The 24864-nt window shown below is 36.6% G+C and overlaps 2 protein-coding genes across 3 annotated transcripts; one reads left to right on the top strand and one right to left on the bottom strand.

Moving 5' to 3' along the window:
* Positions 1–210: 210 nt before the first annotated feature.
* LOC122069623 (G patch domain-containing protein 11) lies at positions 211–2086 on the bottom strand. The gene is made up of 4 exons (XM_042633681.1): positions 1789–2086; positions 1154–1690; positions 752–817; positions 211–622 (listed from the first exon to the last, which is right to left on the bottom strand). Exons 1-4 carry the CDS (start codon positions 1915–1917, stop codon positions 563–565), a joined length of 792 nt encoding a protein of 263 aa, XP_042489615.1. The 5' UTR covers positions 1918–2086; the 3' UTR covers positions 211–562.
* Positions 2087–6314: 4228 nt separating this feature from the next.
* Positions 6315–13787, top strand: LOC122069602 (beta-glucosidase 12-like). 2 transcript variants are annotated; one of them, XM_042633658.1, is made up of 9 exons: positions 6315–6475; positions 6563–6632; positions 10659–10734; positions 11110–11225; positions 11384–11601; positions 11688–11719; positions 11821–11923; positions 13084–13192; positions 13309–13787. In XM_042633658.1, the coding sequence occupies exons 3-9, from the start codon at positions 10693–10695 to the stop codon at positions 13481–13483; spliced, it is 795 nt and encodes a 264-aa protein (XP_042489592.1). In that variant the 5' UTR covers positions 6315–6475; positions 6563–6632; positions 10659–10692; the 3' UTR covers positions 13484–13787. The 2 variants fall into 2 exon arrangements, with proteins under 2 accessions (XP_042489592.1, XP_042489591.1); XM_042633657.1 differs by lacking the exon at positions 10659–10734.
* Positions 13788–24864: the final 11077 nt, after the last annotated feature.

Genomic DNA, 24864 nt, shown 5'->3' with positions numbered 1-24864 from the left:
TGGCTGATTAAAATGTCTCTGCCAAAACTTGATCTTAGTGGGTAAGAGCAGATCTCTCCTGAAACAAACCAGTAAGGAATAAATCATGTCGCCACAACCTGAGATGGATAAAGAGATCTGAGGGTGATATGTGGATCACCAAAATCCAGTGATTTAGCAAATATTCATTCTGTAGAACATACTAAAGTGCTGATGATTTGTACTGTGATTTGACGCAGGATAAATTCCACATACTGCTGATAGTTAATTAACAAGAATAGGAACCAACAAATTATGTTATGTTAACAAGTGAGAGAATGGGTACTCTTCTTTCTATTTAATTTTGATTTTGAATGTATACAATCCCTATTGCTGTGCTGTGGTGAAGCTGTGAAAGAACCCTTTCACTTTGTGTAACAGCAATTACCACACCCCCCAAAACACACAATTCTTGGACTACACTTCTGTATGTGGTTTTATCCTTCAGTGGAGTGTGGTGGTAGCAGGGTCCCAGGAGGTCATGGGATTGACTTGAGCTATAGAATCCACTTGTAGCTCTCACTGAGTTTTGTTGAAGCAAGGCTTAATGGTCATCCTCATCAGTTCCTGGACAGTTGGATAATAGTGCCTCCACTGATTCATACTGAAACAGAAACAGAGTGAAGGGAAAACAATCAGAATTTTCTTTTCTTTGAATCTTCCAAGTTAGATTACTATGTCTCTGACAAAAATAGATAAATCCTGAAGGTAGAAGTGTTAATGTTCATCTTACCTGACATCCGCAGAAGAGGCAATACCGATGTTCATCCCTGAGCTTCATCAGTATCTCTTGCAAATCCTGCATCCAAAGATGTCTTAGTGCAACCTGAACAAAACCCACCAAGTAGAAAGCTTGGCATTTGAACTGGATGACCACTGGCTATCTAACCCATCTTTAGGATCAAAGCAATTGAATTTATCTATCCTGTTCTTTCTTCCAAACAAAGGACATTGCTGCTTATTGCAATTACATCTTAATTTGGTTGCAGGAGCTGCTTTTGGCTTGATTTTCAGAGCCCATCACCAAAATGGTGAGGCCACTGACTCACCTCAATCAAAAAACCACCCACCTTGATTGATGCACACGGCACTTATAAGCAGAAGCACAGATTAAAAGAAAGAATCCAATCCAAACCTCTTCTGTTATCTCTACTTCTTCCTCTTCCTCTTCATCTCCATCACCTTCTTCGTCTTCCTTATCGGATTCGATGACCTCCTTGTTCTCCAACTGGGCTAGTGCAGCTTTGGCCTTGCTGAAATTAACAGCAATCTTGCGGGTTCTCCACTGAGACTTCTGCCGAGAACCGAACTCAGCAATTAAAGCTTCTTCCTTCTTGCTGTTCATCTCCGCTAAGGCCTCTTCTCTCCTCTGCTTCTCCTTGTGAGGGTCTTCCCTCCCAATCCCCGCACGCGACCTACGTATCTCGACTCCGACCGGCTCGGCCAGTCCGGACCCGTCTTTGCCCAGCGCTGATCCGGGATTGTATCCCATCTGCTTCAACATCTTGAACCCAATGTTAGATTGGGGAATCGCATAATCAAGTTTTGCTAGGGTTTGCTCGTCTTCTTCTCTCTGCTTCCGTTCTCGATCGATTTTCCGTTGTTCTTTCCAGTTTAAGGTCTTGGGTTTCTTCGTCGGGGGTTGATTGATGAGGGTTTTGGAATTAAAGCTCTGTGGAGAAGAGAGAAGTTAGGATTCTGGACTAAAACTGGTGAAGAAAATGATACTTAGAGATTTAAAGGAAGAGAAATCAAGGAGCCATGGATTACCTTTTTTTGGGAGATTTTGGAAGACACAGTGGTTTCGGTTTCGGTTTCGGGAGGGAGGAACTGAGTGAGATCGCCCATGTAATCTTCCTCATCATCTTCAGTTTTTGTAGCTTTATTTGTTTCCGCCATTGATTCGAGCTTGAAAATACTACGGCGGAAGTATTACAGTGAAACCGAGTGTTCCAACTTCTTCCAAGTCCAACTGCTGCGGAAGGTGTCACAGTGAAATGAGACCCTGGAACGCGATGTAGGGGATAATACTGTATACCATATTTTATGGGGAGGATAATGGCCATTTGAATTTTTTTTTTTCATAATAAAGTAGAAAGTAAATTACATCAGAGCTACCCAAAGTTTAGATAAATTATGCGTTAGGGACTATTTATGATTTTTTTTTTTTAAGAAAGAACTTTGTCGGTCTGGCATATCTACATCTGATGTGCATAGGCCAATGGGAAGGCACATGAGAGTATCTTCAGTGCACATTTCAAATGTGTGTTAATGTGTAATTGTGTGTGTGTGCTTTTTTTTCTCATAATAAAATAGAAGGTAAAGTACACTTGACCTACCAAAATTATGTCTTTGGCCCTTAGGGAATATAGCGTATCTAGGATTTCAGATGTGTGGGTCAATGAGAGGATGCGTAGGAACATCTTCTGTGCATAATTAAAGGGGTAGTATTATCATTTTGCACCCATTGTGTCTACTGTCTAGGCATTTCCTACATTAGATTGGTATGATTCTTTTTTTCCCTTTTTTTGGACTACCTATCAAAGGCACAAAGGCTGCAAAGAAGACGCCCAAGGGTCAGCTTGAGGTGAAGTGGGGGGAAGGGGGAGTGCAAGGGTGACAGGAGTGAATGTCAAGCACCAAATGCGGATGAAAGGCCTCAAGTGACCAAAGACCCCAAGCATGTTTGGACAAGCTATGGTAAACCATCAAAACAAGTCTGGCACTGCGGGTTTAAAGTTCAATATATTATGTTTGGAGTATATTTTTTTGGGAAAAAGATTTCCAGCACGACTGTGCACGAAACACCTCCCCCTTTCTTTCTTTCTCTTTCTTTCTCTTTCTTCTTCTTCTTCTTCTTTTTTTAGTTATTTTAATGTTACCTCTAACTTTACCTAGATCATCTCCTCGGCACCTCCTCCTTGGATGGAGTCATCTGCCTCCCTATTGCCCTTTGCTCTCTTTCACATCCCCTCCCCCACTCTCTATATGTCCTCTAGACCTTCACAAACCCCTTCCCACATCACTCCTCCCCCTCCCCTCCCCCACCCTAAACCTAAACCTAATCCTAACCCTAACCCTCCACTCGATCCCTTCTAGCAGCACTCCATTGGTGCTCTCTCTCTCTCTCATGAGGCATGAAGATACATGAGGCGTATTTGATTGAATTTAAATAGAAAATTGACACAAAGTCAATTTGAATTGTTTGTTAAGAAAACCTTTCTAAGTGGACTGGCCTAGAAAAACTTTTGCTTATGTATAAAGATAAAGTATTCCTCCAATGTATGGGTGAAAGAAAAGTACATCCATGGAGGGGAAAATCTAAAACAAGCTTTTGATACTCTGGTGGGTATTAGTGGGTATCATTCATCTTTTTGCTCATGAAAGAATTGTGCAAAATCAAGAGAAATTTTACTTTCCCCATGTTTGCTTCCCTTTCTTGTTGGTTGGATTAGTTCAGATTGTTGGGGTTTTAAACGAAAACACATGATCCTACATCAGATGTAACCAACTTGTGACCACTTATAAAGACCATGTGTACCCTCCACCCTTCTTTTTAATGGCCATCTTTTAAGGGTGGGTTTCCACTTGTGCTTCCACATGAAAGGGAGATTGTTGAGGTTTTCGGCAAGAGCAACTAATCCCAAATCAGATTTGAAGACTTATAAAGATTTGGGTATCCTCTCCTTAATGACTGGTATTTCTTTAAAAAAAAAAAAAAACCTAGCTTTTAAAGATGAATATTTTTGGAGTCCTAACACAAATTACTTAAAAAAATCACTATTGCAGCAAGTTAACCCTTTTATTTCATTCTGCACTAAGTCCATAATCTTACAGTTTAAAACGTTTTCATGAAACTCTTATGCTGTAGAGGTTCAAACGATTCTACCCCAATAAAAAAAAGGATGACTCAAAAGTCTTTTTTTTTTTTTAGGGGGGTTTGGGGCAGGGGCAAATAAATAAATTTATTAATCCCAAAGGAAGGTTAAAAAATTACACGACAAAGATGCCATCGAGAGGCACTCACCCTGAACAAACAATAACCCAAAGACTGCTGAAAAATCAAAACTGAAACGATAAAAAGAAGTGCAACAACAAGGTCACATTATGATATTTCAAGGGACATCAAAATTCCTACTTGGCTAAACAAAGAAAATAAGGAGCAAACTTGATACAATGACTCCTCTTCCGACAGCAAACAGATAAGAGTCTCTTCTCAATGAAGCTCCTAACTCTATATTGTCAAAATGTTGCATCACCTTCTCAATATACTTCAACCATGTCTCTTCTACTCGAAAGAGAACAACTAAGGAAATCAGTAAGTAACAGAAACCTGTCCATTGCAAGACAACATACCCTAGCAAGATTCAATCTCCTACTAACAGCTTTAGTGATAAGAACATTCTTGAGGAGGGCTCAGTAGGCTCATTTATTAATTGGACTATAAATGGTCCTCAGAAGCGCCATAATCAGGCTCAACACAGAGGTTTAAATGGGTTAATTGGGTTATAAATTGTTGGTTATCAGTAGATCACAGTATTCGGTCAGCTCCGATCAAGTGATAATGGATTCATTCCCTTGCACCCCCGATTATTGATCGGTCTTGAGCTTGACATGTTTACTAATCGATCGGACTGATCTTGGGCTTCAACCGATCGATTCAGGTGAACCTACCAATGCGGGTCAACTTCTGACACCCTATCTATTAGTATGTTAACACTTGTCACTACAAGATGTCCTGCACTGTGACATCTACAAGCCTCCCCCCTTTTTCTCTCTTTCTCAAAAAGCTTACTTGCCAGCCACTCACCACTGTAACAAGTCTTTGGAAGGGGTGGTTGATACACCATTTTATAGAGCGTTCTCTTCAAAGGTTCAGTGGAGCCCAACTGAGTCTATGAATGAACCCAGCATGAAAAGTCTATTGGAGAGGCTGGTGAGTTTGAAAAGTCAATTGGAGCCTATAAAACTAAACACATTTAGTCATAGCCTCATGGGTAAGTAATTAGCCCCTGGGCCCATCTGAGGTCCAGTGGAGCCCAACTGAGATCTATCAATGAGCTGTGTGGCCTATCAAACTCCAAGATCCTAGGCTTAGCTAACCCTGTTTTCGTTTTGATTAAGAACTTGGTTTTTTAGGGTAGAAGGATGGAATAATTAACTAAGTATGAGGCAAGCTGGCCTAATCACATGGTGGGCCTACCGTCTGAAAGCCTAATTTCAGGCTGATCAGGTCTGCTCATGTGCTTTACATGGCTGTATAGTTTTGTTTGTCCTCCCCTTTAATAATAACAAAAGAAGACGGGATTACTTAGTGCACGAGTCTCTCATCATTGTAGGTCTGAAAGTGATCATAATTGATACACCATGAAATAATTTTACCAATAGGTATAAGACACGTGACGTTCAATCTCAGATCAAGGGACTTCTCACAACTAAATAGCAAATAAGGTATTTCATCCCTGAGGGGGATCAAGATTTCAGGATATCTACACTATAAAAGGGAAAGGAGGTCAATCTCTCTCTCTCTCTCTCCACTACTCCAACAAACTATTTGTTGCTTGAAACTAACTTAGGCATCGTTTCTTTCCCGGAGTCGATGGTCAGATTTCTGCATCAACAATAATGTACGGAGCTTAGATGGGGCTGTTTTATCCAAAAAATAAAAAAAACTTAGATGGGGCTGAAACATTGGAAACATGTAAATATCAATATTTGACATTAATATTACCAAGTTTTTGGATTGGAGGTCGAAATTAAAAATCTTAATTGGCCATTAAGCAATTCTTCAAATACCAAAATCTCAAATGATAGAATCAGATCATGGTTACAAATATAATTGTAACCACTTTTAGTTACAATTAGATTTTTTTTTTCAATATATATAAATATGTCCTCTCACCCTCTCTCTCTCTCTCTCATGTAGATTGGAAGAAAATGTAACGTAATGGGCAGCGTATCAGAAGATCATTGGTCGTTCCTTCCATTTTGAAAAGTCAAAGCCGTCGTGCTCACTAGTCACTGCTTTCTCAAACTTTTTTATATTTTTTCACCCAAAAAAAAAAAAAAACTTTTTCATATTTTATTCTTCAAATCAACTTTACAATACATAATTCCAAAAATACCCATAATTTTAAAATGACTTAAGATGCATCAGATCAGCCTCCCTCTAGTTTTAAGGGCATTCTGGTATTCTAGATTAAATGACGGTAGTTTTTTTTTTTTTAAATCTATTTTATTATCTCCACTTAAAACCCTAGGAAGGGTAGGAAAGGGAAGGGAGAGACAGAGCCACTCTGTGATATGGGAACTGGAGGCTCTGAAACTCCGGTCTTGCTCTTAGGCTGTCTTCTCCTCTTCCTAGTCAACTCGGTGGCGAGTCAAGACTTGGCTTCGTTCAACTGGAGCAGTTTTCCGGCGGGTTTCATCTTCGGGCACTGCTTCTGCTTCTTACCAGGTCTGTCCATGGATCTGTGATTGTGTTTCGAGTTTTTTAGATACCAAAGCTTACTCTCTGATTGCTTGTGATCGTTTTCTTTCTCAGTATGAAGGTGCAGCAAAAGAAGGTGGTAGAGGCCCCAGTATCTGGGATGGCTTCACTCATAGATATCCAGGTCTCTCTCTCTCTCTCTTTCTTCATAGATCAGATGTAGCCAGTTTCTGGCCGATTCTGACCGTTTCGATTTGGAATTTCATCACCGATTCCGAGTTTTGAATGCCTGTTAGCCAACCACCCAAGTACGGGTAAGAAGGGCCAGGGAGTAAACCTTGGCATCGTTTGATAATGTTTCTGCTGTTTTTGTGTCTAGAAATAGCTAAAACGGCTTTTCATGTATTCGGAAACAAAATTGTTTTTTTGGTGTTTAATAAACCTATTTTTCGAAACGTTTTTTACATATATAATGTCACTAAAAAAACCCAATAGTATCATGGGATGCCCAAAAAGGAGAGAGGTTCGGTTGTCTCTTTTTAGGTTTAAATAGTTGAGAGATTTATCGGACACACCGGCTTTTTTTTTTTTTTCTCTCAAATTAGTTTCTAAAAGTCGTCAAAGTCATTTATAGAATTGCAAATAGGCATAAATTTTGATTTATGTTTCTAGAAACGGGTGAAACGGAACAACTTTATCAAACGCTTTTTAGGCTATTTCTCCGTTTCTGCGAATAAAAAAACATAGAAATGGAATATTGTCAAATAGTGCTCTTGTCCAAAAAATGCGGTCAGACTGGTTCAAATGAATTGGACGAATGGAACTGATCGATCAAGTTTCATATTGTTTTGATATTTATTTATTTATTTATTTTTAGGACGGGTATCCTGGCCTTCGGCTAGAGTCGTTAGACTAGTCTCGTGAGTTCATATTGACCCCAACATCATGGACTCCATTATTTCAGAGTTGAATGAGAACTATTCGACTTTCATTAAAAATAGTCCATATAAGCGGCCTAAGGAAGAAAAATGAAATCTAACTCAAAATTACACACTTCTTGCGGAGAAGATTCCTTAAAACTATTTTAGCTTTTGATAGACATGTTGTGTAGAAAAATTTGATTTTTCAAGAATGCGTTAAGCTAACAATAGTCAGAAAGTGGGAAAATTGATTAATCTAAGGCCCTTTCTTTACAATGTGATTGGTGTCACATGGTCCCACTTCCTGTTTGCCACATGCAATGTGATATAATAATAAGATCCCAACTGTCATCAACTTTCAGTGATAGATAGTCTTTTTTTTTTTTGGGTAATTTACAGCGCCATCCTCTGGAGAATGCCAGTATTACAGGAACACCCCCTCACTTTCACCAAATTAGACTCAGACCCCCTACCGTCAGTCACTGTTATGGAATATACCTTATATGCTGATGTCAGCTATTATATTTATCTTTTAATACCAAAATGCCCTTACTAAATGTGAACTACTTAAAATACCCATTTAACAAGTCTCCATCACCAAGTCAATAGATATTATACCTTGACCCCAAATTGAGACCTAATATACCCATTCCCAAATCGATACCTTCACGTTCGGAGCACCGGCGATCAATCTCCGTGAAGAGCAGCGGAGGCGGTGATAGATGGCAACATGGAAGGAATCGCAGCGGAGCTTCTAAAGACATGGGGTTATGGCAAGATCGAGATCTTAACAGTTTTGTCGTTGACGTTGTTCTTGAGAAGCTAATTTGTGGACGAATCGGCAGACTAGAGCTCGATCTGCTCGTCTCTGTTTTTTCGTCGAAGGAGATGCAATTGCAGAGGCTAGCGTTTGAGCTGACGAAGGGAAGTGAGAAGCTACTGACTGCGACCAATGTAAACAGGCCGTGGCGACTTTTACTTCCATGCCTCAACTTTGCAGGCTCCAAAAAGGGTTTTTTTTTTTTTTTTTTTTTCAAAAAAAACAAAGATGTAAGAGTAGGAGGATAGAAGGAAAGACAAAGCTTCTTCTATCTGACAATCTGAGACTATTTTAAAAGAACTCGAAGTCACGGGATTCCTGCGTGTGAATGTCTATTAACAATCGCATATCGCGCTTCACTTTCAGCTGTTTCCCTCTCAATTCTTCAACCTAATGACTTGCCTTCTTTCAGTTCACTAAACCTGCAACAAAAAGTAGCGCAATAAGTCAAATTGAACAATCCTAAAAGGTCATATTCAAATCTGACCATTCTTCTCTCGCCACTCTCTGTCTCAACATAAAACCCCATTTCCCAAATTTCTTTGCAAGAAATAGAACAAGAAGAAGAGGCTTAAGAAACCCATGTCACGGACTCACGATGTGCTCGCCCCCGTGCAAAAAGGCTTCTCAACTCCAGTGAGTAGAGGTATGGGTGAAGAGGAAAACATGAGTTTTAGTCAAGAGGGTATACCAGTCATTTTAACTCTTCACTTAACTGTGACTGAAGGTAGGGGGTCTGAGTCTAATTTGGTGAAAGTGAGGGGGTGTTCTTATAATATTGGCATTCTCCAGGGGGTGGCGCTGTATATTACCCTTTTTTTTTTGGCTGAAACTGTGATAGATAATCAATACTAGTTTAAGATATCACGCAGATGGTGGGTAGGCTCAGTTGTAACGTATGCACTAGGGGTGCAAGTTTGACCCTGACGGACCGAATTCGCCCTTGGCCCGTCCTGATTTTAAACAAGTATTGATTAAAAAATTTTAATCCTAAGGATCGGCTCGATCTAGAAATTTTTGACCCTGAGTCAGGGTCAGGGTGTGTAAGGGTTGATGTTTTTGGCCCTCCCAGCCCGCCCTGAACCCGGCTCTGATTTTTGCCCTGATGTTAACCCTGGTTGTGACCCTGATGTTAACCCTAATTTAAACTAATTTTATACATTGTTTGACATTGAGTTATTGACACTTCAAAACTCCTAATATATCTTCTCACCAATCTCTCTTGCTTTTTTTTCCAAGAAATTTGTAACTTTGTATTTTTTATTTCCTCTTTATTATGAATATTTTTTATTTTTAAGTTATTTCATATTTTGCAGGGTCAGGGTTAAAGTATACCCAGCCCTTGGTGGCAAACCAAGGTTCGGGTCAATCAGGGTCAAGGTCAGGGTCATCCCGCATGACCTTGAAAAATTAGGGCCAATCAGGGAAGGTAAGGATTTGGATGAATTTTGAAGGGTAGGGCCAGGGTTGAAGTTTTGCGGCCCTGAGTCAAGGTCAGGGCGGGTTTGGGCCCAATTAAGGGGACTTAGGGTTGGGCTAAGGTTTTAAGAAACCCAACCCAACCCAACCCTGTTGCACCCCTAGTATGCACAGTTAGCACCACCAACACCACCACCATCTGTGGAGCTGATCCCCGATATATTTATACATTTTGATGCACCAATCCACCAATGCCTCTTGATCAGACCAAAATGCTGGTCCTACAAACGTAAACAGAATCTTGATGTGGTTTTCATAACCCTCTGGAGTCACTGGACGGTCCGTATTGAAAGACATCTAAATTACAAAGATTAATTTAAGGGGATTAGATCATGATAGAGTTATTCTTCGTTAGGTTTAACTCCTCCTTTTTCCTGGTTGGGTCTTTCATCTTTGCCTCTTTGGGTTCGTGGGGCAGGGCCCACCACTAACAAGTGCATCATCGTTTCCTCTTTTATTTGACTTCTAAATCGGACGGTCCTTAATTTATTATTTTTTGGGAAATACTACTGTGGTGTGGCAGGTAAGATAAAGGATCTTAATAACGGAGATGTAGCCGATGATTCTTATCACAGGTACAAGGTAACAATCCTCACATCTTTATAACATACATCCCCCATTATTGGTTCAAACCTCCTAGCTGATACGTACTTCCCTCTCCCTACCTATTAATGAAAAAAAAAAAAATCCCTCATTATTTACCTCTCTTTGTCTTTTTAACAACGGTTCAACATATTATCACCATCACCATGGTGGTGAACTAAGAAGTTATAATATTATTTTATTTATTTTTTATCTAATATAGTATTCAATGTAATCTTGATTTTAAATTACATGATTTACCCTCAATGAGAAAAAAAAAAAAGAGAATTATTTTAAAATGGCAAAAATGTAAAATTAAGATTTTTTAATTCAACACTTTGGTTACAATAAGATTTTTTTTAACAAAGATTAATTAGTGAATAATATTATCACTTTACATTCTAAACAGGAAGATGTGGGGATAATGAAGGAAATGGGATTGGATGCTTACAGATTCTCCATCTCTTGGTCCCGATTATTGCCTTGTAAGAATAAAATTTCATTCTTAAATTTTTGGTCACTAACCATCCCAACTCATGCCATGCTCTTTGTGTATATCCGTGCACCCGTAATATTGTAGTTCCATGCATAATCCCCCAACTTTTCAATTCATTGTTTTTGCCACTTAAGAAACTTTAGTTCTTTTGAATTTGGCATGTGAATGGAGAGCTTGAGGTCTAGTTATCCATAAAATTTTAGTCCCATTGGACCTGCAAAATACCAAGCCTAGGTGCAAGCCGACCCCATTAAAGAGATCGACTGGACAGTAAATTAAACCAGGTCCTAAGGTTAAATCATGCCTTCTACACTGTAAAACCTCACCAGGCCATGCTCATGGTTTTCATCCATTTCAAGTGCAGGCTTCCCAAAAGGGAAAAATTGGAATAACAGTAGTCTCACATTGGATGGTGCCATACTCCAAAGAAGTATCCAACTATGTTGCAGCTCAGCGAGCCCTTGATTTCATGTTTGGATGGTAAGTACTATTTATTATTTATTTCAAGTGTTTAGTAATATAAAGTATAAACTATATAGTTAGGCTCTATGAACAAATAGAATTCTAATCAATGGCTAAGCAAGGAACTGAAGAAAACATTTTTGATAAACTAATTAAGTCCTTTTCTCTTTTAATAGGTTCATGCAACCATTAACCTATGGTCGCTATCCAAAAAGCATGAGATCTCTGCTCGGAAACCGCTTACCGGAGTTTGTGAAAGAGCAATCTGCGATGGTTAAAGGATCATTTGATTTCCTGGGACTAAATTACTATACTGCTAACTATGCAGCTAATTCTCTCTATAGTAACAGTGTCAACCAGAGCTATTTCACAGATTTTCACACTAATCTCATGGGTAAGTTGAAATAAAACCCTAATCTGGTTTGTCAATATAAGCTTGAATTCATAACTATTTATAGATGTCTTGTTATTTCATGACAGGGGTGCGGAATGGTGTACCTATTGGCCCAAAGGTAAGAAGGATTTTCTAGCTATAAACCATCCCTTCATATGATTTCTACTTATTAATTAATCACCTATTAACGTATGTTAATGAATGATTAAATTTAAGCAGTCTGGTTCGGATTGGCTCTACATGTATCCACAAGGAATCTGGGAGCTTCTGCTTCTTACCAAGAAGAGATTCAACAATCCATTAATCTATATTACTGAGAATGGTAAGGCAAATAATGACTCTTCTTATAACCGTCAAATTATGATTCTAATAGTTGGAAAACCCCTTACACCACCTCCCCCACCAAAAAGAAAAGAAAAAAAGAAAATCGGTTTGACTCTGGTGAATCACCCAAGTCGAGTTTAAATAAAAACAAGAAATCTGGTTATAGTCATGAAAACTAGTTCACGTTTAAAAAATGGCTAGGCCTAGCTTGTTCGAGTAAGTTAGAGTTTTCATGGACTCGGTGTTTTTTCCTAATTAGTTATGTGAAACTCACACGCCATGGTTCTTTTTTTTTTATTGAGCTTTACATTATTCATAGATCATAAGTTCGGTCTACTACTGAACAAAACCTTAGAATTTTTACTTGTTGTTTTCAATATTAGACATATTTTTTTTCTTCTCACACGTAAGCAGGGTTTTAAAACATATAATCGGTGATAAAAGCATTAAGTGCTGATGATTTCAATCTGATTCTGATATGAATCGGCTTAAATAGGTCTATAGAAACCCTAGAATCAACATATATGAGAAATATTCCAACAATCTGGTGCTTTTTTTTCTTTCTAGGAATTGACTGTATCGACTTGTTAAAATGGGGATCGATGATTGCTGATTCTGATTTTTCAATATTAGACATTTTTTTTTTCTTCTCACACTTGAGCAGGGTTTTAAAACATATGATGGGTGATAAAAGAATTCAGTGCTGCTGATTTCATTCTGATTCTGATATGAATCGGCTTAAATAGGTCTATAAAAACCCTAGAATCAGCATATATGAGAAATATTCCAACAATCTGGTGCTTTTTCCTTTTCTAGGAATTGGCTGTATCGACTTGTTAAAATGGGGATCCATGATCACTGATTCTGATCTAAATTAGGTGACTCCTGAACCAATTCATTGATTCCTAAAGCCCTACATATGAAGCAATCATAGCCTCAGCTCCTCCTCACTTGGAGAAGGAGAAGAAAGAATATATTAAAAAAAAAAAAAGCTCACCTTGACTAGGTTTGGCTTGTCCAATCACCAAGTTTTGAAGAGGACAAGTTGAGTTGAAAGACAGTTTTCAACTATAGTTCAGAAAGGATCTGAAAATGGGGCATGCATGCCTTAAACTTGCTATCTTTGGGACTGAATTGTTTAGTATGATTTGTGTTTAGGGATGTCAGAAGTGAATAACGGTACATTACCGTTGGAGGAAGCTTTGATGGACAACATGAGAGTAGAGTACCATCGTCGCCATCTTATATTCATCCGTAAAGCTATTGAGTGAGAATTTCTCTACATAATATTGTCTCTTTTATAATATCCTCTTAAGATTTATGTTTTTTGTTATTAGTTATATTTGGTATTTGGTAATGAATAGCTACAATATATTTCTACAGAGAGGGTGTGGATGTGAGGGGATACTTTGCATGGTCACTTCTGGACAACTTCGAGTGGGGAGAAGGATACACAGTTCGTTTTGGCATTAATTATGTGGATTACAAAAATGGACTCAAGAGATACCCAAAGCATTCTGCAATTTGGTTTAAAAAGTTCCTCCAAAGATTGGTATAGCTAGGGTTCATGTATGTATATTAGCACATTCATATCCAAAAATATAATTTAATTTCAATGAGTAATTTTTTCTCTAAAGATCATTTGTATTAAAAAAGAGAAAAGAATGAAAAAATATTACAAATAACTGAAAGGAGTTATGTCAAAACCCCACTCAGACAACAGGATGAAAGAGGAGAAGCACCTATAAGATTAATTTGATACATATTAAAATGCTAAATATCTAAAAGTATAGAACATACTAAAATGCGTTGAATTCGAAAGTATCGAATTCTATATGATTAATTTGATATATATTTATCATTGGAGATAGAAAGTTTTCATCACAAAATTGGAGACGGATGTCTAATTGTCCCTAAATTAAAGAAATATTCTTTTCAAGTCTGCACACTCAAATCTTTGAATCGCGCTAAATTCGAATGAACCAAAATCTATAAGATTAATTCGATACATATTTATCATTGGAGACGGAAATTTTCGATCGCAAAATTGGAGATGGATAACTACCTGTCCCTAAATTAGAGAAATTTTCCTTCCAAATCTGTGCTCTCAAATCTCTCAGTCGTGTTAAATTCGAATGAACCGACAAGTCCAACTCTCTCCTCTCAAACCCGCGCCTCTCCTTTCATCTCACAACTCCCCTTATTCCACTGGAGCACTATTCTGCAACTCTTAAGAAACAACCCTGCTCTTCCCAAGAGCTCCTAAGGGATGATCTGCAACTCGTGAAAACTTCCTCAATCGCTCGTTGGAACTGTGTTCCTCGGATGTAAACCGACGCTTGAAGCTTCATTGGAGATTTGGAAAATCGACTGTGGTTTCCATCTTCTTGGACTGTAGTTTCTTTCATCTTCAAGCGCTTGAAGCATCTAATCTTCAAACACATTTGTTGCAAGAACGGTAAGCCTTTAACCCTTCTCTGATATTTGTCTAGGGTTTTTAATGGATGCTCTTACCTGCATTTTATTTAGGGTTCTGATAAAGCTTGCAAATCTCTTTCTGTTACATTCTCTCAGTCACGAGAAGAGTGGTAGTTAAACCCTAAGGTATTCCTGATTTGGGTTTTATTCAAGAGACCTAAGACCCGTAAGTCTCCATTATTGACTTGGGTAATCGTTTTGTCTTCTTCCTTCTCTCATCTCTCTTCGTCGGAGCCTCTAGCAATCATCTTTGTGTTCTCTGTTGAATTCTGATTTGGAAGGTACGTTTGTTGCACTCATTGTTCAATTTTTCATTGTTTTAATCTTTTGGTAGGTTCCATTTTTGTTTTTGAATCCATCTTCTGAATGAGAACCTTGATTTAGAAGAAGACTTCTCATCAAGCCATTGCATTTATCTCAGTTTTTAAAGGTTGAAACACCCTTCCAAAAGGTACACTCGAGCTATGTTTTGATGCTGATCAGCCTCCCTGATCCTCTGTAATTGAAATTCTGCATCACTCCATATGATACTCTATTTTGGGGTATTTTTTCAGATCTGTTGAATCTGAAATTCATTCTAATCGCTCAGCAGATCTATTTGATTTTTTTGGGGAATTGTTACCCTTCTATAACAGATCACTCAATCTAGAGGAGCTAATCAGAGCTTCTGCCTTGTGGTAACTTTTTTTTTTCAAATTACAGTAGGCTATACTCTGTTGTTTGGGCTATTTTTCTTATATCGTTTACCTAATCTTGATCAGTTCCTATGTGACTAATGAGAAGTAATGTATGTCTTTCTGTACCAACATCATGGCTTCAATCACCAACACCGTTCTACCCATGGCTGCCTTTTTTTTATTCCATAATTTTGTTCTGAGTTTTTAGATTTTTAGTGTCTCTTGGATGGATGAATTTGTGAGGCTTTTGGGTGATTCAATTAAAAAAGATCTTTCTATAAGTTAATGTATACAAAAAATGATCCGAGAAATAGGTTTATAATAGAGCAGAAACGTGGAAAATCGTTTTTGCTGTTTCTAGACGCAAAACGATGCCTTACTTTCTTCTTATTCTTTTTTTTTTTCGAGATATTCTACCCTTTGTAGCTGTTATTCCTTTAGGCTTGGTCTCTGTCTTTATCCAGAGAATTAGGCTTTGGGATAGTCATCGGAAAATTGAAAGATCATCTTTTCTTGACTGGAAGCGAAGCATCAGAATCTTCAAATTATATGGGTAGATGATTAAGCTCTTCTCCATTTGAGGTGATTTCAGCCCATATATTTTCTGGTTTTTTTTTTTTTTTTTTTTTTTTTAGTGTGGCTTAATGGGGCCTTTTCATGGGAATCATTTAAAGGGTACCTCCCCTTCCTTTACTGTTGAATTAATTTCATTTCCTCATTTTTTTTATTGGGTTATCACCACCATTCTCTTAGAAATTGTAGTAAGAAATGATAGTCAAGTAGGATTTGAGAAACTAGTATAATAAAAAATTTGTCTTAAATGGTATAAATGAATTAATTTCCTTTCCTCATGCATAACTTTATGTTTCAGCAGAGAAGTATGTTAGGCTTATTTCAGTAGAGCTATATGAGGGTGTTCAAGTGGGAGTTATGATCCTCTTTCGGTTCTCTTAGTTCTTTTCTTCTTCTTTCCTGTGACACCAGGTTAGTATTGTCATTGTTCCTTACTTCTTTGACTTATTTAGTGAGAATCAATCAAACATATATGCTAATGTCAAGTAATTGTTTAAATTATTTCTTTCATTCTTGGTTATTATCATTTCCTCTTATCAATGAAAGTATGTTTGTTTTGGGTTCATCATCTTCTTCTTCTTCTTCCCATACCGATGTAACCAAAACAGAGTTGGGTTCAACATCATATTTCATTAAATGTAGTATTTTTTGTGGATTTGAATGTTTTATGTTTCTCTTCCACTTGCATTGGGCTTATAGTTTGATCAATCTGTTTCTTCATGGGTATTAGCTTTTTCTTTTGGTATGAAATCAGAAAATTAACTCGTTCGTGTTTATGTTTTGGATTTTCTTTTTCAGTTCTCATTTTTTGCTTTGAGTCTGACTTTTGAAAGAGATCATTATCTAATGAAAAATTAGTTGCAGTTCAAACTTTTTTTTATTAATTTGAATCCAACCTATGATCCAAGAGTATGCTGAATTTCTTAATTTTTTCAGTGAAAAGTAATTCCCTTTATAATTTTCTAAAAAAGTTCCATGTAACATGGATACACTTGTAGGAATCTGAATCTAAGATTTAGGACTTTCTCCACTTAATTTATTTATGATTTGTTTTTCCAACAAAGAATTTGGGTAGAATAATGTCTAGATGACGGTTACAATTTAATGGACTTGGATCTCTCTCAAATTTTTATTTTTTTTAGTGCCAATCATTCAATATATTATATTAATGTTTATCATACTTATTCTTCACAGGTTGAAGTTGCTACAGGATATTGTTGAATGTTAACGATAAAGATATTTGGGGGAAAAAATAGTTTTATCTATCATTTTGTTTGATGACGATGTAAATTTTAAGTTTGTATTGATTAATTTGAAGTTATTAATTTTGGATGATGTGAATATTAAATGTCTACGTGGATCTACTAATGTGTAACAACGGGCTAATATATGTATGCAAAAAACAAATATTTTTTATTTACTTCTACACCTTTAGCGATGGATTTTTACTATCCCTAAAGAACTACCATTTTTAGGACAAAATCTTCCATCCCAATTGCCAATAGTTTACGATAGTAAAAATTTGTCTCAAATAATTTAGGCTCTTTTGTGATGGAAATAAACCGTCACTACATGGGCCAGGCAACACACTATTTACGACAGAAATTCCTATCTCTTATTTTGTTTTTTTGCAACGGAATATTCCCGTCTCTAAATCTGTCGCAATTGAACCCTTAGAGACGGAAAAAATTTTCCGTCTCGTAAATTATGCGACGGCCGTTGTAACGACAGTTGTGGGACAGAAATTTATACTATCCCTAATTGGTATTAGCGACATAAAATTTCTGCCCCGAAAACCCCTTTTTCTTGTAGTGTGATCCAAGGATTGGTTTGAATTCATCCCTTCTCACATGCAATATAATCTTTTGTTTTAAACCATGGAGAGCAGTTTGGACTTGGCTCCCTCTTACTCAATCAATGAGATTTGCTCTTAAGTCATTTTATCTTCACAGGCTCACCATGAATTTTTTACATTCAAAACCAAATATTTAAGAACCATATTCAAAATAGCTTTTTTTTTTTCAAATCCTTCTCCTCATAAACTGATCTACGGAAAAATTAAACATTCCTGAGATATTAGGAAGTAGGACAATTAACTAGACATGAAAAGATAGTGGTACGAAAAAAAAAAAAGGGTTTAGGACTAACATCCTGGGTGTAGCTCCAGTGGTCGAAATGCGTTGTGTGTTAACAGACATCTCCCGCTCAGGTATCCCCGTAATTCATTTGTCCTACGGGTTAGGTGTGACTACATATAACCAGGTTTACCCTTGAATTTAAATCGTAAAACCAGACAGATTCAAGGGGCTCCTCATTAACTAAAAAAAAAGGAAAAAAGGTAGGTTTGTTTATGATTTCATTTGGTGAGTTAATCAAAGGGAAAAGGAGTATGGTTGAAAGGTCAATATATTTGGGTGAGGAGTGGATTGAAGGGCTGATGGCACAATGAGAAAAGTCTATGCATAGCAATCCATTAGTATAATAATCAAACCTTTTGTTTCAAGCCATGGGTTGCTGGTTAGACATAAAAAACTTCGGTTTTTCTTACTTAGATGGTGACTCAAGTCATTTTATGAGATTTACTCTAAATCTTTTTATCTTCATAGGATCAAAGTTGTTTTTTCTACATTCAAATTTTAAATATTGGCAATCCTTTTCAAAATGACTTGTTTTTCTTTAGTTGGCATAAGTGACTTAAAAGTTCTTCCTATGCCTCAGATTCTACGAAGTTGCATGAGATATGTAATTTTTGATCCCTCAAATCTACAATGATTTGATATCATGTGTTGTTTAATAGGTTGAAGGAAATTTTGGTTAATGTAAGGAAAAAATATAATAAGACTTCAAAGAAGAGTCGCTTGTATTGAAATGGAAAAGAAAGACAAGTTGTGAACCGGCATCTTCATCACATGAGGCATATTCATCCCATGAGTCATGTGGTCCTTTTGTCAAATTTGCACAGCTCTTAAACTAAATAGACCAAATCTAAGGTCATTTCGTTGACTAATTTATGGATTTATTTAGCCTTATTTTCTGTTTCAGGATGCATTTCCACATAAACTAATGCATTTCCACATAAACTAAGTGGCTACATGGAACCCAATAAGACCTTTATCCAATAAATATAAATATTCACAAACGTTAGGGAAAACTATTAGGTATTCCATATTTCCAAGGACCTATGATGAAAAAGATGGGTGACCTTAACTAATAAAAGAATCTAAAATGGACTTTTATTTGATTGATTAGGAATGCCTGTCCTATATATGGAGCAAACAGAGACACCTTTCTATTTGACCATGTTTGTGGAATGTTTGTTGATCCATTGGTGCATTTCTGGCCAAACTAATTACCACTAATGATAACACATTGTGTTGATGATGATTAACTTAGATAAAGTTGAATGGTCAACAAATACCAACTATCTATAGTCACAATATTTAGTAAGAATTTAAAATTAAAGGAAAAAAAAAAGTAAAGCGGACTATCCTTCACTTAAATGTATATTTGAGGAATTTAATTAAAAAGAACTAGTATAAAAAAAAATATAAAAATCTTAGTAATTGTGAATATCTATCTATCGGCATTGTAAAAGCTAGGTTGAACCATGTCAAGACCTTTTGGTTAAAGATTAAGCGTGGCATATGGCTTATAAAATGCCAACAAATAGGTAACTTCCCAGCCAAAACTGCAGTTAGATTTGAGAGTTCAGATCCTATAAGCAAGTGGCCAGCTTTGGTGTCCATTGATCTGAATATGGATGATGTGCATCGTCCTCAATATAGATTTACATAAAGTCAGTTCAGTTGTAAGTTAGAGGCTTCTTGTTTCTTTTTCCTGCTGATGGTAAAGCCGAAAGTGGGATAAGATTCAAATGTGCCTCTTTCTTAAGTTTTCGGGTGTTCTTGTATTTTTCTCATTCATTTATTCTTATTAGACATGACTTTCTAGGAACCAAAAAAAAATCCTTCTGCTATATTTTCTTCTTCTCCTTTGCAATAAATTGGTATTACCTAAAGAAAAAACAGTAATTATGTTTCAAGCTCAACCTAGGACCAGGTGATCAAATCACCAAGTTTTTTTTTTTCTACCATGTTTCTTAGATATATATTTTTTTAATATTTATATTTTGACAAAAGAATACAACTCAAGAAAAGACTGTCTGCTAGCTAATTTAAACTCCAGCCCATACGTATGGAAAAGAGTGTTATAAGAATATTTATTTAATGATTACTATAAATTTATAATGATATTAAAAAAAGAGTACAAAAGTGGAAACATACCTAAAAAAAAGGGCATAATATTAGAAAAGGATTGGAGTTTGGATTTACAAAATTTAGTATATCTGTTAGAGCAAACACCAACAAATACAAACAATAAACAGCCAACAGATTCGTACAAAACAGAGATTTAACGAGGTTCACGCACCAGTGTAGTGTGCTACGTCCTCGGGCGAAGAAGAAGATATTTCATTATGCAGAAGAGAGATTACACCCAAGTAGCGACGAGAAAACTCACCCTGAAACCCTATCTTGAAAAACCCTAATATTACACTGACTTGCTCAACAAGACGATAGTACATTATATACTCTTCTAAGTCGCGGGTCGATCCATCGGGTTGCACCCCCATAAGAGATCAGTGCTGTGCCCCAAGCTTGGGCCTATCGATCCAACCCCTTTGCTTCCATCATAGATCTTAGAAAACTTCCCATTCGGGTCGCCACCAAAATATGTCAGAGTGGGTCATTCTTCAAAACATGTCAAGAATTCAAGGCAAACTTAACAATATCTTATATGAATTTCTTTATGAGAGATCTTTATAGATTCCTGGTCCAATCCTACAAATTGGGCTGTTAGTTTTGATTATTTTTTTTTTCTTTTTATAAATAATACTAGTTTTATTGATGAAAGGGTAGGGATTACAACCAATACAAAGTGCTAAGGCAAACAAAACCAACTCAAGGAGGACACATCAAATAGAGAAAGGCAAAATAATTTCAAATGCAATTTTGAAGGAAAAAATTTGCTCATGCTACTAAGGCTTGCAGCCGAAGAAAGGAATAATTCACTTTTTGTTTGTGATCACAACTACCTTCCTAGGTTTTAGTATTTTTCAAACTACCCTTCAAGATTCCATTTCTTTGGCTGCAAGCCTGGATAGCAGGAACTTGATTGCTACCAATTTCGAATGCAATTTTGAATGTTTTGTAGCACTCTTTTTTTGATTAAGATCTGTAAAGAATATATTGGTAATAATAATAAAAAAAAAGAAAAAAAGAATGAAATACAAACTACTCAATAGGGCAAACAGGCTCAATTCCTACTCCACCTTCGGAATGTTTTGTTCCACTCCCATATTTTTATTTTTTTTTTCTGCTAAAGATTTGAAGAAATTCATTAAAAAGGGAAAAAGAAAATACACCAATAGAGATATTTTTTAAACCCAACCTTCGGCATGGCCATCAGCAGGGGAAAAAACACTCTTACATTAATCGAAATCTAGGTCTAGATGAAGCATCCAATTCAATTTCAGAATGAATGTGCGCAGGGAAGGGAGCCGGATAGCTTGAAATCTCAGATTTAGCTGCGTCCCTAGCAAGATAGTCCGCCACAACGTTTGCTTCGCGAATGCAGTGAATAACTTTCCAAGGGATGAAATCAAGGAAGGTAATACAAGGGATCTAGTCCTCATAAATACACCATGGAATGGAGCGAGCCTGCGCTGCCAAGACTATTGCTACAGAGTCTAGGGATGTAGTCTAGAATTCGGCAATGGAATAAGGGGATGCACAAAGAAAGCGTCCAAGCATACCTAGATAATCACAACAAATATAAAGAAATAGAAAGGACTTTACACTCCACTTTCGGCATTGCCATCAACAGAGACCTAAAGCCCATCTATCAATGTCCTGAGATCCCACCTACGGCATTGTCATCAGCAGAAGACTCAGAACAGAGAAATTACAAATGAAGAATAGAAAATCAAGTTGAAATAAATCTAAATCTTGATCTTTCCTGCACGTCCCAAAGGACTTCATCATTTAGTAGTTGTTTAATTACTTGTAATATACCGTTATTTGATAAGGGTATTTTAGTATCATAAATTTAATATATTTTTACTATTGGACTTAAACGGATTAGAAAACATTATTTTGTTTGAAATTCAAATGTCTGTATACACATCCGATAAGTTTTCGAACACATTCAAATAGTTTTCAGAAGCTCATTTTTTTTTAAATTTAAATCAAATATGAATTATATGAACAAAGAATCAAATATGGATTTTTGACAATCTATTTTACTTTTCAGATTCCACTTTTTTGAAAAAATCAAATGTTGTCTTGTTCCACTTCCCGGTAACCATGATTAAGATAGATATACCTAGACTTTTCTCTATAAAATTTTGACTAATAGGCTTACCTTAGAAATTGGACAACGAAGAGGACATTATACGCACATGGACATTTTCTAAACTTGCTTATAAATGTGAGAATGTTGGCAAAAACTAACACAAATCATCTTTCACAATGGAAAACTTTCGGACTCATATCTTGCTCTTAGGCCTGCTGACACTAATCCTTGCCAACTCTCTGGCTCCTACTGGGATAGTATCAGCGAGTCATGACTCGGCTTCATTCAATAGGAGCAATTTTCCGGCCGGTTTCATTTTCGGGACTGCATCTTCTGCTTACCAAGTATTTTCACCTGCTTCTGTTCTGTTAACTCATTCTTATAAGCTTCTATAATAAACCCATATGACAATTTCACATTTCTATACTTTTGTGTGTGTGTGGTATTCTCAGTATGAAGGCGCAGCAAAAGAGGATGGCAGAGGCCCAAGTATATGGGATGTTTTCACTCATAAATACCTAGGTCTCTCTCTCTCTCTCTCTCTTAGTTACAGAAAGATTGTTGAGATAGGACTCAGTTGTCCCAAGTATGACCTTAGAGCTGTTTGGAGAGCAAGAATGTATGTAGCCGACCCCATTCAGTTTAGATTTTCTTGGTTTGGATGATTTTTTTTTTAGACGAATATTTATAAACGACCCTATTAAATTGGGATAAGACTGAATTTGTTATTGTTGTAGATATGAACTTCCTGATCGACTCGATCATATCAAAACCATTGATTCTATCGTAGGCTTTTCTATGGTAGCGGGCTGGAAGGTTTAGAGCTAACGATTTGAGTGGAGAGCAATATGGTTCTCATTTTGAACGCATCTTACGTAAGCCATTGAATGTGGCTACGTGACCTCAAGAATGGGAGTGTTTTAACATTTATTTATATGGTTGTTGACTAAATGGTAGTGTGTTGAGTGTTAGTTATATAGCTGTTGACCAAGAAATGTTAATGTATGGTGCAGTCTATGGCATCCTTATCAATGTTTTTTTTTTTTTTTTTTTTTTAAACGATTTTACCCTTGATTTGATATTGATATTCCCATCTGATATTGATACTTATAATCCTGTCTTGAGGTAGAGTAGAAGTAAATTAGGAAACTTTAAAGGAAAGTTCTGTTCTATTTATCATATCTAGATACAACAGGAATTATGTTAGATGCTCTAGAACAATCCATCAAATCTGGGAATCAATCTCATTTGAGATAGAGGTAAAACAAGACCCCTATATTGATACCCTCAGCAATAGGTTCATGATTTTCTCTTGGGATTTGCCTATTTGTTTCATGGTTCTTATTGGTGTTTCCCTTGTTTAAGGGGGTTTATTTTTGGATGTATGTTTCCCTCTTTAAAAAAAAAAAAAGAAAGAAAAAACGTGTGTGACTTTCATGGGTTTCTCTTGTAAGGATCCCTTATTTTTCTTGTGCTTTGTTGAACATATTTTCTATTAAAATAAAAAATGAGAGAAAGAAGGGGAGGGGAGAGCGAGAAAAGTCAAATATCCTGTAAAAGGCAGTTATATTATTGCCTGTTTTGATTTGGCCCCTAAGGTCTAGTACATTTTTCTTCTTCTTCCTTCTCCTTCTTGTGAATAAATTTGATATATATATTAAGAAAATTAAGTTTATCAATGTTGTGCTGTAGGCAACTCAAAAGGGAAAGATTGGAGTGACACTAGTGTCACAATGGATGGTCCCTTACTCAAAGGACAATTCCAACAATGCTGCGGCCCAAAGAGCTCTCGATTTCATGTTTGGATGGCGAGAATTCTTTTTAATTTTATGTGTATATATGTAGGTTAACCATTTTTACTTGCCATGGCAAGGCTTACGATATGTTTTTTCTCTAGAAGATTGAAAATTTCATCAAAAAGGGTGAAAAGAAATTTTACAAGAGACATAAAAAAAATCGATTTTAAGCCCCCACCTTTGACGTTGAGCTTCCTACCTTCATAGCGCCAAGCATTTCTTTCTTTCCAGAGATTATCAGCCACAATAATCGGTCTCAAGGACCAAGGATCCTTAATTGCTAGTAACTTTTCTTTCTAATCCGCCACTGAACTAGAAGGCTTAAATCTTCTATTTCAGGCCAAGAAACTCCAAAACAATCAATAAATTTTTTCCAAACCAGGCTTACGAAATGTTTATTCCTTCTTTTAATAGGTTCATGCATCCATTAACCTATGGTGATTATCCACAAAGCATGCGATCTCTAGTTGGAAAGCGGTTACCGAAATTCTCTGCAAATCAGTCAAAGATTGTAAAAGGATCATTCGACTTCCTCGGGCTAAATTACTACACTGCTAGTTATGCAGCTAATGTTGCCTTCTCCAATGATGTTAAAATGAGTTATTCAACGGATTCTCATGCTAATCTCACCAGTAAGTTGAAATACAACCCTAATACGATTTAGTTGAATTAATATAATATTTACATACTAATGTGTTTTAATTACCATTACAGCTGTGCGGAATGGGATCCCTATTGGTCCAAGGGTAAGCGCTAGCAACTAATTAATTCATTGAAATACCACCCTCCTTTTGATTTCAAATCAATAGAAGTTATTTAGCATCCATATATGGAAAAATTTTGTTATAACTAAAGGTCGTTAAAAAAGAAAAAGAGGGTCGTAACCTAACTATTTTACCCTACACATTTTTTCCCCTCCTCAATGAGGGTAAATTCAAACATTTTACATAAATATTGCAATATAGGTGGGCATGCTGCATTTCAATCTATAGAAACATATGCTATTCATATGATAACAAAGATTATTAGTGACATATAACATATATGGATTTTCCACAGACTGC

The sequence above is a fragment of the Macadamia integrifolia genome, unplaced genomic scaffold (genome assembly GCF_013358625.1).
Source record: "Macadamia integrifolia cultivar HAES 741 unplaced genomic scaffold, SCU_Mint_v3 scaffold664, whole genome shotgun sequence".
In the NCBI taxonomy this organism is placed as follows: Eukaryota; Viridiplantae; Streptophyta; class Magnoliopsida; order Proteales; family Proteaceae; genus Macadamia; species Macadamia integrifolia.
Note: the sequence above shows the minus strand (reverse complement) of the source record. Positions and strands in the feature narration are given on the sequence as shown.